Here is an 18,843-nt window from a genome sequence, read left to right as displayed (position 1 = left end):
TTTACAAAGTCCTTTCTTCCTTCTGATTTTAGGGACAGTATAAGACTGTAAGTCTCGACATGGTACGCCATGTTTTTGTTAATGATTGTTTCAAAATAATACGTAGAACACTTCTATGAACATAGATCAGTGTATCAATTTGACAATTTGGCATAAATTCTCATACTATTATCGAGAGAATGATATACCTTAGAGTTTTTAGGTAGGTCGACTTCCCATTGCATAATCAAATTTGGTTAATGTGTGTAGTAGTTGTGAATTTAGCTAAACAAAGAAGATGATGAACCTACACCAATAAACCTACTTGCAATCTTTAGTAAGTAATTGCATATTTCCCTTTCTTTCTTTTTTAAATTGGGCAATATAATGATAAATATTGGATTGTTGTTTGTTTAAAAAGAATAGATTTCATCTCAATTCTGTTTTTGAAATAGCCAAAAATGATACAAATGGAAAAATTCATCAAATTCATCCACTATCCCATGCGTTTGAATTTGTACCTAACCAAAATTTGTAAGATATAATTCAATTTTGATTGTTTAGGTAACGACACACTTGTTTAAATAGTTGGATCTTTGAAAATTGAAGTAAAACAGCAACTTTGCACGTATTTGTACATATTAAAGACAAAATCTCACATTACATGATCTCACTATAATTAGAAGTGCATATTAAATTGTTTAGATATATGTAACTTTCATTCATCTCATAATTGTAAACTAACAATGTTGATAAAAAAGATGATATCTTCCAAGAGCAAAAGCTTTCTCCATTTCAATTACATAAAATTTCAAACCAACAATGATGATCCAATACTTTTGCAAATTAGAATGGAAATTAAATTATATATATACCAAGAAATCCATAACCATGATCATCTTGAATACTAGTACTAGTAGGAAAGAATTAGGTACATATAAAATACGTAGTAGTAAAAGAATACTATAAAATCTATATAATCTAAAAAAATTTACTAACAAGTGAATAAATCACTCATTTATAACAATAGTACTATACTAATGTGCATAAAACACTAATTCTATTTCAATATCAATAAACATTAAAACCCCATCTTTGTCCTTCATTCTCATCAATAGCCAGTAGGAAACTCACAACTTCCAAATTCTGCAAAAAAAAGAAAAAAAAAATCATAAGTCATTTAAAAAAAAAATAATAATAATAATAATGATAATTTTGTTGATTAATTAAGTTAACTAATATAATTAAGGAGCATAATAACAATTAAGACTTACTAGGAGGTTGGGTTACAACATGAGCAGCACCACCAAAATCACACGTACCAGCCGCACGTGTCTTCATTTGATAGTAACTATTAAAAGCATACGACGCATGTGCATTAAGGTTACCCGGATTGTAACACGTGGCACCAGGCTGAATCGGACGGCAGTCCGCTTTCCCCTGACCACAGGCCCAATCAAGCCCAGCTTGCAACTTCTTGGCCTCAACAGCCTCATTAGCCACACACCAACTCTGGCCCTGTTTAGGGACTACCGTCTTTCCGGCATTATTCGCAGCAGCCGGCGCCACCGCACCACCTACCGGAGCCACCGCACTTATCGTCGGAGCCACCGCACCTGTCGCCGGATCCACCGCATCAGCCGCCGGAGACACCGCGCCGACTGCCGGAGTCGCCGCCGCAGCTTTCGACGCGGTGAGAGGGACATCATAGACTTTTTGCTCAGTTGGGTAAAAAAGCCCATAGTTTCTCTCGCTTGTTGGGCCGGGCTTTTGGTTTTCGTTAAACAAAGCGAATAAGTAAACGTCCAATGGAATTTTGGGCCTTAAAGGGGTCCCACCACCTGTTAAGACTCTTTTGATTAAGTTTCCGTTGTATGCTGCTGCATTTTGGCTGCTTGCTCCTATTTCGTTTTCATCTCCTTTTGATGGCCAACCTGTGGAAAAACAAAAAAAAAATTATTAATTTTCATACAAATAATTGTTGTATTGTTTCATGGATTATTTAATAATGAAATATTCATCCATAGAGATTAGCACTAAAGACAAAAACATATACCAATAAAGTTACACGTAACGGTCTTATTATTATACGTAAAAAGAACAAACTTATTTTATCGTAATTAGAACCTACGTCTTATGACAAATCATTTTACTTATTAATATTATACCTAAGTACTTTACAGTAATAAGAAGTTTAGAACATTATTTTTCTTAAATAAATGATTATCATATCGATTTCTATGATTAGCAAGGATACGTTGATGTAACATTTGTTTATGATTATACATAATCTTTACGTAACTAAACGAATAATAAAGAAACGGAGAGAGTAACGCTTAATGAAACAAAGAAATACCTGTTTCAGTGACGACAATTTTGAGGTCGTTGAAGTTAAGGGCATCCATAGCAACATAAACAGCATCCAATTGGGCCTCAAAAAGGTTATTATACTTAAGCCCATTACCCGAATCCACATTACCAGAATTGGGCCTAAACAAGGCATAATCCAACGAAATATCACCCGAATTAGCCGAATAAGCAAAAAACGGGTAAGCATTAACCATCATATAAGACTTAGTTTTCTTCAAAAACTCAAGCATAGGCTTAATAAACGGGTCCATAAGTTCCTGTTTAAACGACCCGGATGAAGGCGGGTACGAGTTCTGGAGGACGGAATAAGAAATAGGAGATGATATCTTTATGTCATTTGCTAGAGAATTCTTCTGTAAAGTGGCATAGACATTGTTCATGGCGGGAACGACGTAGGATGTCACTTTCGAGTCGGCATTCGCTTCGTTCCCGACCGCGATGGCAATGATGTTCGAGCTCGGTTGGTAAGGTAGGATGTTGGTTTGCACCCATGAGTCCGTGAATGACTGACTACCGGCTGCTTCGGCTAGCTTTTCGTTCGGGAGGGCGACGGTGACGGCTATTTTTGAACCGGAGAACGCTTTTAGGACGCTTGCATCGGTGTCGTAGAGCTTCACACGTGTTATTCCTTGTTGTTTAAGGAGTTGTACCACCTTGTCGGGGGTTGGAAGGTTGTTCGCTATTCTTCCGTAGTTGACCCCAATTTGTCCGGTCTCTACAAAACAAAAGATATATTAAAAAAAAAAAAAAAAAAAACAATATTAGAATCATAATATTAATGAAAATTTAATATTATTACCATAGAAATGTAACAATATTAAGTAGTATGGTCCGATACACTTTATAAAAATGTGTATCGGACCATATTAAATCCCTCCCGATACTGTAATAGAAGTATCGGGAGAGGATTATTGATAATATAAATAGAGAATAAAATTACGTACCGGCGGCGAGGGCGGAGGTGGAGAGGAGGAGGAAGGAAAAGAGGAAGGAAGGGAGGGAAGAAGGAGCCATAGTTGTGTTTTAGAGGAGAAGTGAGAGAGGTTAGGAAAAAGAGAGAGGGAGGTTTATAGTTTATATAAGGAGGAAAAATGGGGGGTTAGGAAAGAAAGTGGGGGTTTAGAGTTGACAGAGTGGAAGGAAAGAAAAGAGGAGTAAAAACGTGATAATGGCCAAAATGGGGGGACGTTATTTCAGAAAATGCCGTGGTCTTTGGTGTTGTGGGTTGTTATGTTTTCTTATTTTTAATTAATTATTGTTTTTTGTATTTAGTCAATGTAAATATTTATTAATCCTTTTACTTCTTGTTGTAACTGAGTTTTACAAACAACTACTTTCACCTGTTTTTGTGAACATGATTATTAGGTTTCCATCAAAAAAAAAATTTAAGTTTAGTTTTCAAAGTAAATAAAAATGGTCCGCTTATTTATAATACGCTACTAACAAATATAGTTTATGGCAATCCTTGTTTATATTTATTGATTTATCTTATCTAAATTTATTGACATTTTAATAGATGCATCTATCAAGTTTGACCGGCTAAAAATTTCTACGTAAAAAACTAATAACTAATTCCGTCGAACAATTTTATACTCCATATTTTGTAATCATGTATATATAAGCTGTATTAAAAATAAAAAAAGGCAACTTGATTTTTTTTTTTTTTTTAACATTACATAGTAACATATGATATACAAAGCTTGCATAGCCTATGTGCCGACTTGCTTCCATGAAGTATTAAACTACAACAATTTTGATAGAAATTAAAGTCCATACCTATGCAATTTGATCATCTTGCTAATGAAAACTATCTACGTAATTACGTATGATAATTATAATATTTAGATAGATACCCGAAAAAACATTAGAAGACAAAATTGAATACACATATTCTCCACTAGACGATTTTTTTTTAATTAATTGCCATTTCTTTAATAAGTTTCACACTAATTAGATTAATTTTTAATTTGGACCAACGTCATTTTCCATATATATACCAAAGTTTCCAAGTGTTCATATGTTGTTTTTCACTTGACCCATGGCCCACATATTGAATTTAGAACAACTATAAGGTGACAAATAATTAATGTAGGGACCTAAAATATTATTTTCAACAGATTAAAATTTTAATAAACGTTAGAAATAGTTGTACGTTACGAAGTTATTGCATGGGCTATGAGTGTTTTTTTTAAAATGGAAATAGTGAGTCCAACAAGTACTTGATAGTAAATTTTCTTATTTTTTACTCCTTGATAGTTTAGGTCACGGGTTTTGTGAGAAGACGTACCTAAACTCCTCAATGTATCTTACTTTAAAAAAAAAAAATAAGTGTTTTTTTTTAAATGGAAATAGTAAGTCCAACAAGTACTTGATAAATAGACAGCTAGAATCTATTTGCTGAATGCTGACAATTTGTCATCTAATTGCAACGGTCGACTTAAAATTGTAATCATATTGATGTGATTATATGAACATAATTAATCTATGTTTTTAGATGTTGCTTAACAGTTAATGTTTTGATGTTTGAATGATAGTTGTCCTTGCTAATTATATCAATTGTCAACGATATTATTTTTTTTTGTCTTCAAGTTGAGTAACAATATGATGATGAATTTAAACCTTACAAGAAAAGAACAGTTTATTGTTTAAACATTTAATATTTTCTTGTTCATCTTGTTAATTAATGGCATTAGATTTATTCCTTGAAGGTAGCCTAACATACACGAAGACAGCCTTAGGTGTAATAAAATCCTTAAAGTTAACTAGAAAATTTTAATGAAATCACATTTTTATAAGTTTTTGTCATACAAAAACAATGTAAAATATTGGTAGTACAGTTGAGAAAAATAATGGAAAAGTGCATAGACTTTTTCATGGAGGAATACTTTGTCCAACTGCATATTGACTCATGGTGTTGCGAAAAAGTAGCCAACCTTTTGTTGGTTAATAACCCACTACCTTGACCCCTGGTTATGCATACGTAACTACTGTAATTTTTTAGGTATGGAAAACCCAGATCAAATGAAAATTAAACCTGATTAATTTTCAATCCTTACGATTTTTTAGTCCTTTTAATCTCGAGTGTCAAACCTTCACTATTAGCCATAATCTAGTGCAAGTAGATTAATATTACGTATTAGTGGACCAATTCTACCAAAAGGTTAAGCTCAATGACAGATCATCCAAGAGGCCATTAGGGGCCTGGCCCCTTGTCCAAGCCGAAAAATCATTAGTGTGATTATTGTAATTTATTGACATAGCTAGTAAAAAGAAATACTATAGTAGGCCCAACTTTATGTACTCCTACGTAATGTATATGGTTTTATACATTCTAGTATATTCTACCACGGCAAAGCTAAAGCCTAAATCCCATTTTTGAGTTTTTGACCTTTCTACCTAATTTATCTCCTAGCATTTAGATTCTCTAGTTATTATTATTACTTATTTCTCTAATTTTTTCTAAACCTTAGGGTGTACTAGCAAAGTATAAATTTGGCGACATTGATCTCATTTGTTTTTATTACTTCAGTTGTATAATTGTATTTATATGTAACACAAAATTTTGATCGGCTCCCTAAAGTATTATTTTCAAGATCCGTCACTAGTTGAGCAGATGGTTGAAACTCGTGATCGATTTATATACTCTATCACGCTCCGTCACATGATCGATTTATATACTCTATCATTACATAAGTCCGTATTTGTAATTTGTATCATTGTATGTAGTTCTACTCAAACTTTTTATTATATTGAAAAAGCTCTGCAATAGTTTTGTGACAAATTCTAATGTTTTAATCCAGTCAAAATATAACTAATTCAGATATTAGTGTTGAACAAATCAGCGATGAACCTATAAATCTACCAAAAAAAGGTTTTAACACGTATTTTTGTATAAACATGTACGTAGTACTCCGTACTTGAATCAAAAGGCCTTTAGGATTGGTACGGTATTATTTTCTATTTAACTAATTCAACTATTACTTATGCTGAACACATACGTTAAACATCCACACATCAATACTCCGTATTTGGTTTGATTTGATTTAAGTTGATAGTTATACTATTGTCTAAAAGCCATACGGTTTGATTTGATTTAATTTGATAGTTATACTATTGTCTAAAAGCCAACAACTACAGAGTAAAATAACATCTAACATGAAATACAACAACAAAATGGCATCAACAATAATTACTAATTGTTACACGCTTCTTATAATTAACTTCAGCTTAATTTCAGTTCAGTCCAGTTCAGTTCAGTTCAATTTAGTTCAGCTTCTAATTTTCTTCTCTTATCAAATATTCATTTCAGCTCAGTTCAGTTCAGTTCAGTTCAGCTCTGCTCTAATCAGTTCAGTTCAGCTCCAATCAATTCAGCTCAGCTCGGTTCAGTAAATGTGAACAGACTCGTAATTTCTACCATATGATCTTCAATATTAAATGGAAATAAGTCAAAATATAGTTTGTCTGTATCTATGACAGTTATGTGTTATTTTGGTTGACCTATAAATACTTGGTATAAAAGAAAATTGTAGTTGGGGCAATTCTCATTTGTGGCAAGATGATATCGTGTTTCAATGGGAACTTGGAGAGTTGGAAATACACACATTACGCGGAAAAAGGTAGGAGTAACATCACTTTCATTTGTGCTCATCTTTATTTTGATTTATTACAAGTAGTTTGGGTAACCAAGTGAAATGTGAATGGTGAAGGCGTGAAGCCGAAATTTTTAGTTGGACTCCCTATCGATAATAAATTAAAAAAAGAATGAGTTGAACTTTTATGTATGATATTTTAGGACAATTGATAAGAATGAAGAATTAAAATGGAGAAACATGATAAGATAAAGGGTAAATGCAAAAAATACGTAGTATATAAATTTATTCTTTACTAGAACTACTATATTATGTACAGAACGTTCACTTCATTATTTGTCATATTTAGAAACGATAATATTTTTATATTTGTGTATAGGTAAACCATTTTCCCGAATCATGAGAATAGGCATATAAAGGATGCTTGCATAGCATAGAATCATTTGGTCATTCACTATTACGGCAGCACACCCTCCCTTGAACAAATGTCTATTTCACTGGCATAAATACATATTATACTCTTAACAACAAAGAAAAATCGTACAATAACTATCACTATCTTGCCAAAGATACTTGTCCGCGAATTTAAATGATATGGCACCATATAACTGTTAAGATTTCTCAATCAATAAGAAGTTAGATATACGATGCACAAGATCACTCTTACAGTCTTGAGTTGAAGCGTCCGAGCTTCAATGTTATAAGGATCCCAGCTCTACCGAGCTTTTTTAGTATTTCAGGTTCAAGGGTGGTAGTCATGAAGTTAGACAACATGATCCACTTTCAAGGGTATATTGGTATTATCAATAGTTAACAACTGATACAAAATGTCCGTGAATGGATCATTTGTCCACTCCAACTCTCCAATAGAAATTTCTAATTTTTGGCTAACAATATGCCAGTGCTTGATCCTAACTATTTGTAATAACAACAAAACATACAATACGTGAGAGTGCCCTCGAAATTTTTTCCCTTCTAGCTCCAGTATCTAATTTTCACATCGACAATGATAAGTTTACTTCGAATGGGTCCCTATACGCCAGAACAAATCTATCTAAGCTCAACCTGAAGTCCTGAAGTCATCTACAGTTCATCAATATCATGCAGTGGCATGGCATCTGGCAGAGAAGAAATTCCAAGCAGCTCTCCACCGTATAAGAGGAACAATACGAAAAAAACTAGAAGCATCATAAAGCTTAAACCGATGATTAACCCAAGGCGCCTTTTAGGTGCTACTACGTGTTTTTCATCTGATTTAGCTTCACTTGAATCTTCATTATCATTATTGTTCTCACAAGAGTTTCTGTCTGTTACTTGCTCTGCTCTTTCAGTGCTGACCTCTGCAATCTCACCAGGTTTTTTATCAAATAATCCTTTAAATTGCTGCTTAGCTTTTCTTGCAGTTTCCTGATCAATGGTGAAAAATAGCAGTAAGAATTTGGTACAAACGGTATGGCCAAAATTCATTTAGTAACAAAAATACCTGTTCCCTTTGCTTCAATTTTTGCAAGGCTGCTTTAGCATCAGATTCAGCTGATTTGTCAAATTTCATCATCTGCAATCATTGGAAAGACACAGTTACATTGCCAATTTGTCATAATAGCTCATTAACAGAATACCTTATCGAAATACCTTGCTATTATGCCATCATTGGAAGAGTAGATTACCTTATCGAAATTATTTTTTGCCTCCTCAAATTCTCCAAGTTCCATGTAGGCCATTCCACGGCGATACAAAGCTTTGACATGGACAGGGTTGGCATCTAATACCTGCAGTGATATTTGACATCCTAATTAATATGCATCAATGGAATTCAGAGCATATACTTTTTAAGTACTCTTCTGTTTTTACTGTTTAGAATACGGCATTTAAATTTTAAAACATAGCACAGCTTCATCTATGACTACTCAGGTTGTAGAGTTATGGTTTCAATCCCAACTTAATATCAACTACAGATGTAATTGGTATAAAGTATCAATCCACAAAAGTTCACAGCTATACTCTATTGGTGACGACACACATCACGTAAGGAATTTCTTGACGTACAATTTAAAGCCAAATCAATCAAATTTGTTAAGCAAACTAACTAGAATTGGTAAAAAAAAAACAGAAAAAAAAAAAAAAAAAAAAAAAAAAAAAAAAAAAATCTAAAAACAAAATCCACAATAGGAAGAAAGATAAGCAGATGACAAACAACTCTTCCCATTTTCCATGTCTAAAAGGAGTTTTACACCACAACGTACCTTGTCACATGTTTCAATGGACTTTCTGCACTCCCCCATTTTCAGATAGCAGGCAGCAACATTTAAATGTAACATGTTCTTCACGTCAAATCAAAAAAGTTAGTAATATACTGAGTGAATATTACAGAAAATTAAAACGGGAAAAATAAATAAAAAAGAAATATAAACGATAATAAACCAATATTAGGACCTACTCTTGCATTCAGAAACTCTTTCCCTTCTTCATCATCCTGGGGATTAACATGATTAAAGTCCCGAAGCACCTGTAAGGATAATGATCTGGTATATTAGTAACAAAATTGTGGTGGCTTAGTCCTATTATTGTAAGAATCACCCAAATTTAAACAAATATATAAAAGCCAAGTAGGCATTTTAACACTAATACACTATTCAAAAAAAATAAATAAATAAATAAAATAAAAGAAGGCATTTAACAATGGTACTGAAAAATCTAAATTCTGACAAAAATGTAAGCAATGCTTTTTTTTTTTTTTTTTGAAAGCAAATTACTAAGCAATGCCTTTGCCCTCATTTTTTTTAATGCTTATATAAAGAGTGATCAATATATATAATTAAGATTTAGATCCTCTACATAATTAACATGAATTTTTCACAAGTTTCAAATCATGTAAGTAAAGGTGACCATGTTAAAGAAGGAAACATGTACCTTCTCATATTTAGCTTTTGCCAATCCATACTTTCCTTCCTTGAAAAGCCTGTTACCCTAACAATGGACAATCAGAGAAAGTTTCAATTTTCACATTTTTGAAGCAGAATTAACCAACCAAGAACTACAAAAGCTGTACAAAAATTTTCTACTGTACTTAACAGTAAAAGCATTAATTGCCAAGGTCATTGAAGAGTACAATAATAGAATTAAAATGTCAGAATAGCAAATAGCATTTTTAGACAGCCCATAATGACACAGAACATGATATCACAACAGAATCAGTAACTGAGGCAAAGCAACACTGATCCTGTAGATCAATGATAGTGCAATACCGTGGATCTAATATTCTCTGCCTCGTCCATAATACTTTTGAAATCCAAACCAGTCCAGTCCTGTCAAGAAAGACCGGTGTAATGTTAATCAGAAAGCAAAAAAATCTCACAGTACATGCACAAAAAAAAAAAAAAAAAAAAAAAAAAAAAAAAAAAAAAAACTTGCTAATCCTTCATAACACAAACACCTTGATGTTAATGCTCATGCATCTAACAGTTAAACCAAGAATCTATTACTCTTCGAGGATGAGAGGGCATTGTGTCAAGATGACATGCAATATACATGAAAGGGTGACCTCCCATACAAGTTTTCCTATGCTAAACTTCATACTATCCCGTTCCCTTGAAATCGTACACCGTAATAATGAACAATAAATGGTCCAGTTCTCAACTCAGAATTCATTTGGTGCTTAGTAAATACTACCCATCTACTCCAATTAAATTTCAAGTTAAATTAAAAGAAAGTGGAAACTTGTATACCTTTGGCATCTCGAAATTAAGAAGTTCAATTTCCCATTCCACATATGCCCCTTCTGGAACATTAGCTGGCCTAGTAACCAAAAGCATAATGAGATATGTAAATCAGCACTTTCAAACAAGAAGAATCATTGCAAAAGAAAAATTTTATTTCATAAACAATGAAAAATATTGCTTCTATCTTCTTTCTTTTCTTTTCTTTTCTTTTTTTTTTTTTTTTTTTTTTGAATAAGAGATTGAGAGAAACAAGATGAGAAAGTAACCTTGGAAACTTGTCATATGCATAATCAGGCGGACAAGTAACAAGAGCTAGTTCCCCAGGTAACATTAATCGTACAGACATTTCAAAGCCTTCTGGTACCTACAAAGACAAAGAATATGAGCCATTCACAATGTCACATTATGTGTACGTATGCGAGTATGCAGCTCCGTCCTAGTGAAAGTAGGCAAAGATGATGATTGATCACTTTAAAGAGTCAAACCAATTGACTAACTGATGAGCAATATGCATGTAAGAAATTGGTTATTCCAGACCTAATTGGAAGATGATAGGCCCACAAGGAAACAATGACAAGCAAGTGCACAATGTCAACCAAATGTGCACGATATACAGATTCTATTATTAAGAGCCAAAACAAAGCCAATTGTATTCCCACCATATGATTTCAGCTACACAGCACTCTGCTGCCAAGGCTTCTATGACACCGTTCAATTGACAAGGAAAGATCTCGTCATTTCTCCAACACTTCAAAGGTAATAGAACAGAATTAACTCCTTCCATCCACATTCAGGTGTAGTCTAGATTTATAGGCAGAAATCAAGGAGGGTTAACAAAGAGATAATTATTCTTATTAGTTACTACAGTATTATTTTACTGACGTAGTGACTTTCAAATATAAAAGTTGAGGGCAGATTAAAATAAATACATCGAATATTGGTAAGATCCAGATTAAAAAAATAGTGTCGAGTTGATAAGAATTGCTTTGTGCTTATTTTGAACAAAAAAAGGCATCTGCGTATACACTCTTCTAGCATAATACTAACAAATAGGCCAATTCATATTAATGCAAAGGGCAGGGGAGTCTTTCCCTTCTTGATAACAGCAACTGTATCGAACAATAATTTTTTTTTTAATGCATTTTGTTTTATCCTCTTTATTTATACAATCTACAGTACATAATGTGCACGATAAAGATAACAGCTCACCAGGCCTTCTCCAGAGCAGAACTCTAGTGGCTGACCATAATTATCAATTCTTGTATCATAGAAGACTGTCTTCTTGTCATCCAGAAGCATGCCCTTGTAATGGACACATAGTTGACTGTCCTGAAGTGGGCAGTCCATGGGAAATTCCCCTAGTAATCAGAAAGAATGAGAAAAGCTTAAACATACACCAAATGAAATATTGCAAGGCCTGATCAAAAACAGGATCAAATAAACCATCACAGATTAAAACTCATACCCCTCTCTTTTCAGTATGTAATATCATTAAACCAGACCAGATACCTTTGGGAGGAAAATTTCAGTGTCATAGCTCAAATATATAACTATTTAATGCAATATCAATCAGAAACATAATTATAAAAGCAGCGAAAAATATAATTTTGAATAATGCAACACATTGGAGTTACTGGAGTACAAAAATTACAGTACAACTAGTCATTCAAAACCCACCTAAGAAAAGAAAGAAAAATAACTGTAAACAGAATCGAGAAATGAGTTTTATAAAGAATTCAGAGAAGCCAAAGCCACCACGTGTACATACTGGCCACAGCACACTACAATATGGAATCTGAGGAATGCAAAGCTTGGCAGATCCGTAAATTCCAGCAAAAGAGGAGGTATATACAAACTGAATGGAGAGTACAATTTGCAAGCCACAACAGCCTGCTAGAATGCATGCATAGAATAATCATAATATGTACACAATGTGACTACATCTTTTCACCTCCACTATTAACATCCAGAAGCCAGTGAAAGATGTGGACTGATGGGAAAAAAAAAAAAAAAAAAACACGATGACGATACACAAGATATCATCTGGTATTATCTAATCAACGTATAATATCAGAATCCAAACCACAGACATACACACTCACAAAAAACAAATAAACAAAAAAGAAAAATAAAAGATTCGAACCTTCTCCATCACGGATCCGTCTCTTAATGAGTCGTCCATCTCCAAGCACATCGCGGACCTGACATTACAGAAAACCCATTACCATGACCTCCTAATCTAATCATAAAAGCATTCAGTAGATCACTCAAATTGAACAATAAGTATTTCTAAATTCTCAGAAAACATGGTATATGTTACTGATATATATATATACCAGCTCATGTTGAAGTATCGAGAATTCAACATTGGCACCTGAGGTTTGGCCAAGAGTACGGATGACATAGCTCACAGCTACATCAGAATATATAAATAAATGGGGCATTTATAATCATCTAACTAAACAGCTAAGCAGAGATAAAATAGAAGAATGTGATCATGATGTCAAAATGATACAGAGTAATATTTTAAATATTAACATTCATAAGCCTCTCATATGAATTTCATGTTATCTGCTACCAGATTGTTGCAGTGGCCACGTAACTCACTAAGATGATGACTGACTAAGGCAATTTGGTGACAAGAAACTACTCAACACTTAAAGAGCATACTATATCTTACTGAAAAGTCATCAATGGAAAAAGTTAGTTAAACAATTTTCAGCAAAAAGACATTTTTATCAATCAAAAATAAAATAAATTGATACACACAAGGAAGCTAGAATGCATGATTATTTTAAAAAGATGAAACAAACCTGGACAAAGTGAACTAGTTCCACTTCAAAATGAACTTCTTCCAGACCTTTTATTTGAGGAAGGACTGAACATTCAGTCAAGTATTGATTGGTTACATAGATCATGGCCTTCTCCCTCCTTGTCATAGTTCCGATTCCCATCTCAAGACCTTTAGGCAACTGTCACCACATAGATTTAAAGTGTTTAGGCATCATTTCCATGAAGAACAGGAAGAGAGGTGATCCTCAAGTTAACTTCAACCAATGGCATCTCAAGCCAATCCAAGTGTAACAAACTAACCTCTGAGTTTCCAAATGTAAAGAAAAACGGTTCCCCCTCAACATGACTCCAAATCAACCTTCCATCTGCAGTTTTTGCAGATATCCTGAAATGAAGCATAATTTACATTAAGAAATTAAGGCGTTCATTGTTCACAACAAGCATGCAAATATTTTGATTACAAGAACTTGGTTTTTTTTGGTTAAGTAAATTTAATCTTCAACAGAGGAAACTAAAGAACTTTTCTTTTAACATGTTCAGAAGGAGCCTTTTTTCACAAAAAAAGTTAGATTAATGCTTCACCAAATAGGCACAATCCCCAAATGTACGAAATTTTCATTTCTTCCAAAAAATGAAACTTCCAGGTACAAGGCTCCTAAGCCAATAAGATAGTTTCCCTTACACCAAGTCAATCAAACACCATCCTAACTGCCATATCATATCCGCCATAGTCTAACCAGCACCTTGCAGCCTCTAGAAACCATACTGGAATTCACCAATCAAGCAATGACGAGAGACAACCACTGCAAATTGTAGAGGAAACTAACTTAGCCAAGAATCATGCCCCAGCATTTTCTCTCTCTATCCTTTCCTTGCTCTTTCTAGATGTGGATAAAAAACCAACTGACCCATTGTAGTGGATTGTAAGAGAAATTACTTATAAAACTTCAAACAAGCATCAACTTAAGTTAGATCCAACCAAGAAACTAAAGGAAAACAGAGATATGGCAGTTGGCACAGGAAGAATCATATACCAAGCTTTTACTTCATAAGGAGCCCTTGGCGACTCCCAACCTTGCCCGTCTTTTATGACCTACACATGTAAAGCAAGTATAAATGCACTGGAAGAAACAAGATATTATGCTAGTACTACATGAACTTCATTTTGTGATATTACCCATCAATTTTTTGGGGAAATGGGGGTAAAATGAGACATTATCTTTAATCTTTTTACGTATGGGCCGAGTTCATCACCTAATTACTAATGCTAGACAATGTATCATGCTAAAGGAAGAGAAAATGATATGTGGCTCTGTCAACTGGTTTAACTTCTAGACACTTATTATATCGAAGAGCATCACTCAATCACATATACCACAGGTTAACTGCCAGTATAATTTGTACATATGTATACCTATCAAAACACTCAGACCAGACAAGGATCAGAGGAAACCAGAATCTGAACAAGTGTTCTATTGCAGACTGTATTAACAATCCAAAATCATGAGCCAAAATAAATAAGACAACCATTCTGCACTGTGAAACCTTTTCATGCTTTCTTTTTATCCTAGAACACGTCTTTAGAATATTGAATTCTGCAGTTTTACGACATGTTTGCTATGTGTAATGCATTGGGGATAGCCGGATAGGGGATGGGCAAATTCGGAATTGCATTACAATTCAATTAAACGTAGCTTTAGCAGCAAGAAGAGGAAGATCAGTTAATCTATAATCAGAGGAAATTAGGAAGAAATGATGAAGAATTTTATCATGTTTCGTTTTAGTTTCAATTTGAACCTGAGAGATACCCTCAAAAGCAAAATATCAATTATATCTTCTGTAATTCTCATATAATCAATCAAGTTCATCTCCCTCTAATTTTTGCCCAGAATTTCAGTTTATTACACTATGATAAGAAAAATGGAAATTATATGCCAAACAAGATTGTGACCTTTTACATACCTTTTTCACAACTCCAAGATCTTCAGAAATAACCTGAAAATAAAACAAGTTTGATGTTTTAAAAATAATTGTGATTTTTATACAACAGAAGCTAAACTTCATGCCTAATATTTTATAGGCACCCAAACAGCCCAAGGCACTTGAAATCAAAAAGGACAAAATATGACTTATGAATTTATGATCTTCAATGTTACCTCACAAAACGAAAAGAATCTCATTCTTGTCTTATTATAAATATTGTTTGTCGGTAATTTCCTTTCCAAAAAATTTCACTACAAAGTAGACATTATAGTGTTATCATATCAACATACAAATAAATCTTACCTTAGCTTTGCCAAAATCAATGAGTTCAATCTCAAAGTTGAGATCAACATCCTTTGGGAAGCCGTCTGAGACTGGAACTGGGCAATCAGGTTCACCATAATGCATCCCAGATTTCATCCTGAACTGCATACAAATGATAATAGCAGAATGATAAACCCAAAGCAGGAATTTCAGAACCTAAAAATCATCAAAATGCATGCACAATACAGAAGCAGGATCAGCAGGCCAGCATCTTCCTTAGACATAGAGTATTATCTTTCATTACTTTGTGATGCAAGCAGAGATCATCTATGAGTCAGCACTCAGCACCAATAAGCAATAGCCAACTTTAAGGTGCGTCAAAAAAGGACCTATAACTTTGGATTTCCCGTGTCTAACATATTACGGAGTAAAACAACTTGAGACATAAGCTTACTGTCAATATACAGCACCTATAAGTATCACGAGGAAAGTTCATATGATCAAATGATACACATCCACACAATTTTGGAAGATGCAAGAAGAAAACCTAAACCCTCAACATCTATCGGCTAAAGCTAACACATCTCTTTGCAGCAGGCATATATGTCCTTACAATCTGAAACCACCTGTCTTTGCTTTTCTGTTTTATTTCCCCAACACCCCCTCCCAAAGATGAGAAGATCCAGAAGTTGGACTTTCCTGTATTGCCGTTGATATTGTCTTCAACATTACACATTTATATGTTATGTTGATGTTGTATCAACAGCTTACTAAACAACTTGTCTGTAGCACAAACAGAATATTACCATGCAAACTTCACCCTTCTGCATTGTAGGTATTCCTTCAAGCAATCCCAGTATCATTTTGCTTTTACCCAAAACTTGCCTTATAGGCGCTCCCGTACCTGCTAGAGCAGAAATATTAACAATATACATGGCATCAAGGTGTAAATTTAACTTTCAAAAAGCATCAAATACAAAGTCACCAAAGGCCATAAATGATAGCTAAAAAAAAATTCTGCAAGCACTAAAGATGACATATCAGCACCGAAATCCATTGTAATTAATTGAGATTTAGAAAATTACAACCAAAAGTTAAACGCACAAAAATTATCAAGCACCAAATAGCCGTTTAGAAAGTATCACTAGAGAATAGAGACTCAGACAACAAATTCCTTTCCTAAAGATGATGACAAAGAGGAAAATAATCTAAGAAAAGCATATAAAGAGACCAATGAAAAGACAGAAATCTAGATAGCAACTTCTGGTTGCTGCACATGACACTATATCAAGAATCTAGAATATTTTAGTATCTAGAAGCTCTTTCTAATTTGTGGGGGAGTAAGAGACAACCTTGGAGCCACTTTGGGCAAATGGACTTTGGATATAACGCTTTCCATTTTCCAAGGATACCCCTTTCCAGTCCCTGTTTCACTTACAGGATGTCATATCTTTCTTGCACTTTCATTTTTCTTCCATCCTCAATACAGCATTTTTCAACCTCGTAGAGTCCAGGAGAAGAAACACAGAGATGCAACAGAAAAGTGGCAGACACAGTAGCAGGCTAGCAGTAAGAAACTAAGAAACAGATCGTTGCACTTTTATAATAAGATGCCTCACAACAATTTGACCAATGCTTTGACACTTACATGCACAAAATAAATGAAGTTTCACTAATCCATAACATTACCATGATAAATGGCGAGAAAGAGACTAATAAGATCATTAGATCACAACAAAGAATATTCATTAAAGAGAATAACAGAAGTACAATGCTTTCGTTGTTAGCGCTAAGCAACTAATATAACCACATGGCTGATATTTACATGTTGGAAATGCTTAGCTGAATATACAATTTAAGGTGAAAGACAATTGTAATAACCAACAATGTTACAAGGAAGAACACTAACATCCAACATTAAAGCCATTATGGTTGATTGGTCCAAGAAAGAGTTCAGCAATTAATATAACAACATTAGTTTAAGTCTCGGGGGAAGTACTCAAGACTTCATATTGTATCCTATCCCGTCTACATCACTGCCCTTTGCGGCTTCTAATAAATTCCGAAACCACATATATTAGGACCAAAAAAAAAAAAAAAAAAAAAAAAAAAAAAAAAAAAAAAAATTATACCGACCTCCAAAATCTTTTCTGGTAGAGTAAACACCAACTCCTTCCATTGTACGCACAGTGCAATGGTAGATTACCTAAATAATTACGAGATACAAATTATTTCATCAAAATTAAGAAATACTTTACTATACAATAATCAAGGCAATATTAATCATCAAAATATGATATAATTATGAAAAATTTAATTATCAAAAACCTGATCACCATCAGAAGGTGTAGATTCTCCTCCACCAGGTCTCAATTCAGCTTTCAACAATCCCCCTGGCACAAGATTCTTCTTTCTTCTGAAATTAGAAACAAAATTTATGAGAAATTCATCACAAAATGAAGCAATTAAATCTGAAAAATTGCCAAAAAAAAAAATTAGTCGAAATAACTGAATTGAACCTTTTATCATCTTCGGAAGGCTGCTTCTTCTTCGGCGGAGGCATGGTGTCCTGCTCCACAGATTCCAAGACCGCCATTAGACTAAAATGATGAAGAAATTGCTCGTAATTTGGTAGAAATCTTCAATTTGAGTGAAATTGCCCCAAATTTTGCACGCCAATAGCTTAATTATGAGCAGAATTTGGTAGAATAGAGGAGATTAACGGTAGAAATTAGGGATTTGGATGATTACTCTAAAAAGTTAGGGAGTGAATTGAAGTGGAGTGGTTAAATTAATTTGATGGTTGAGGAGCTAAGTACACCGTTACTAATTACTATTCCTTACCTCCTTAATTATATGTCTATTCTCTTTATTATATGAGTAATAAATGAAAGAAATAGAACTTTGTAATTCAAGTTTTTTTTTTATTTTTTACGGGATAGTCCAAGTTTTACGAGGGTAATTCAAGTTATTTAAGCTACACAAATTCTTGAATATAGTGCACTTTTATTAAATTACTATAAGGCGGATTAAAGTTATCTTAAGTAATTAAATATGCCATTTAAAAAAAAAAAGTAATTAAAGATGTCCTTTTTTTGACAAGGTATTTAGGGCCTGTTCACATTTACTTAATTTCAGTTCAG

The 18,843-nt window shown here is 33.6% G+C and overlaps 2 protein-coding genes across 2 annotated transcripts; both read right to left on the bottom strand.

Annotated features, from left to right (window-relative positions):
• Window positions 1-816: 816 nt before the first annotated feature.
• On the bottom strand, window positions 817-3,466 carry LOC145574959 (O-Glycosyl hydrolases family 17 protein). Its single transcript, XM_081632863.1, has 4 exons — window positions 3,294-3,466; window positions 2,336-3,064; window positions 1,254-1,913; window positions 817-1,125 (listed from the first exon to the last, which is right to left on the bottom strand). Exons 1-4 carry the CDS (start codon window positions 3,361-3,363, stop codon window positions 1,091-1,093), a joined length of 1,494 nt encoding a protein of 497 aa, XP_081488989.1. The 5' UTR covers window positions 3,364-3,466; the 3' UTR covers window positions 817-1,090.
• A 4,251-nt stretch (window positions 3,467-7,717) lies between these two features.
• Window positions 7,718-18,478, bottom strand: LOC145574958 (peptidyl-prolyl cis-trans isomerase PASTICCINO1-like). Its single transcript, XM_081632862.1, has 20 exons — window positions 18,220-18,478; window positions 18,029-18,116; window positions 17,837-17,906; window positions 16,507-16,604; window positions 15,740-15,862; window positions 15,416-15,448; window positions 14,488-14,546; window positions 13,754-13,838; window positions 13,474-13,632; window positions 12,804-12,861; window positions 11,870-12,018; window positions 10,927-11,024; window positions 10,667-10,736; window positions 10,187-10,246; window positions 9,852-9,908; window positions 9,379-9,447; window positions 9,185-9,262; window positions 8,609-8,710; window positions 8,425-8,496; window positions 7,718-8,348 (listed from the first exon to the last, which is right to left on the bottom strand). Exons 1-20 carry the CDS (start codon window positions 18,294-18,296, stop codon window positions 8,025-8,027), a joined length of 1,929 nt encoding a protein of 642 aa, XP_081488988.1. The 5' UTR covers window positions 18,297-18,478; the 3' UTR covers window positions 7,718-8,024.
• Window positions 18,479-18,843: the final 365 nt, after the last annotated feature.

This window comes from Chenopodium album, chromosome 13 (genome assembly GCF_948465745.1).
Source record: "Chenopodium album chromosome 13, dcCheAlbu1.1, whole genome shotgun sequence".
Taxonomy (NCBI): domain Eukaryota; kingdom Viridiplantae; phylum Streptophyta; class Magnoliopsida; order Caryophyllales; family Amaranthaceae; genus Chenopodium; species Chenopodium album.
This window is presented reverse-complemented; position numbering and strand designations above follow the sequence as displayed.

Excerpts from the sequence above, each read along its gene's own strand:
- LOC145574959 (XM_081632863.1), bottom strand. The coding sequence starts at position 3,363 with ATGGCTCCTTCTTCCCTCCCTTCCTTCCTCTTTTCCTTCCTCCTCCTC. Across the intron at positions 3,065-3,293 it reads CACCTCCGCCCTCGCCGCCG|AGACCGGACAAATTGGGGTC; the intron begins GTACGTAATTTT and ends TTTGTTTTGTAG. Across the intron at positions 1,914-2,335 it reads AATTGTCGTCACTGAAACAG|GTTGGCCATCAAAAGGAGAT; the intron begins GTATTTCTTTGT and ends GTTTTTCCACAG.
- LOC145574958 (XM_081632862.1), bottom strand. The coding sequence starts at position 18,296 with ATGGCGGTCTTGGAATCTGTGGAGCAGGACACCATGCCTCCGCCGAAG. Across the intron at positions 12,019-12,803 it reads ACGGATCCGTGATGGAGAAG|GGGAATTTCCCATGGACTGC; the intron begins GTTCGAATCTTT and ends TCTGATTACTAG. Across the intron at positions 9,263-9,378 it reads AAGAGTTTCTGAATGCAAGA|AACATGTTACATTTAAATGT; the intron begins GTAGGTCCTAAT and ends TTTGACGTGAAG.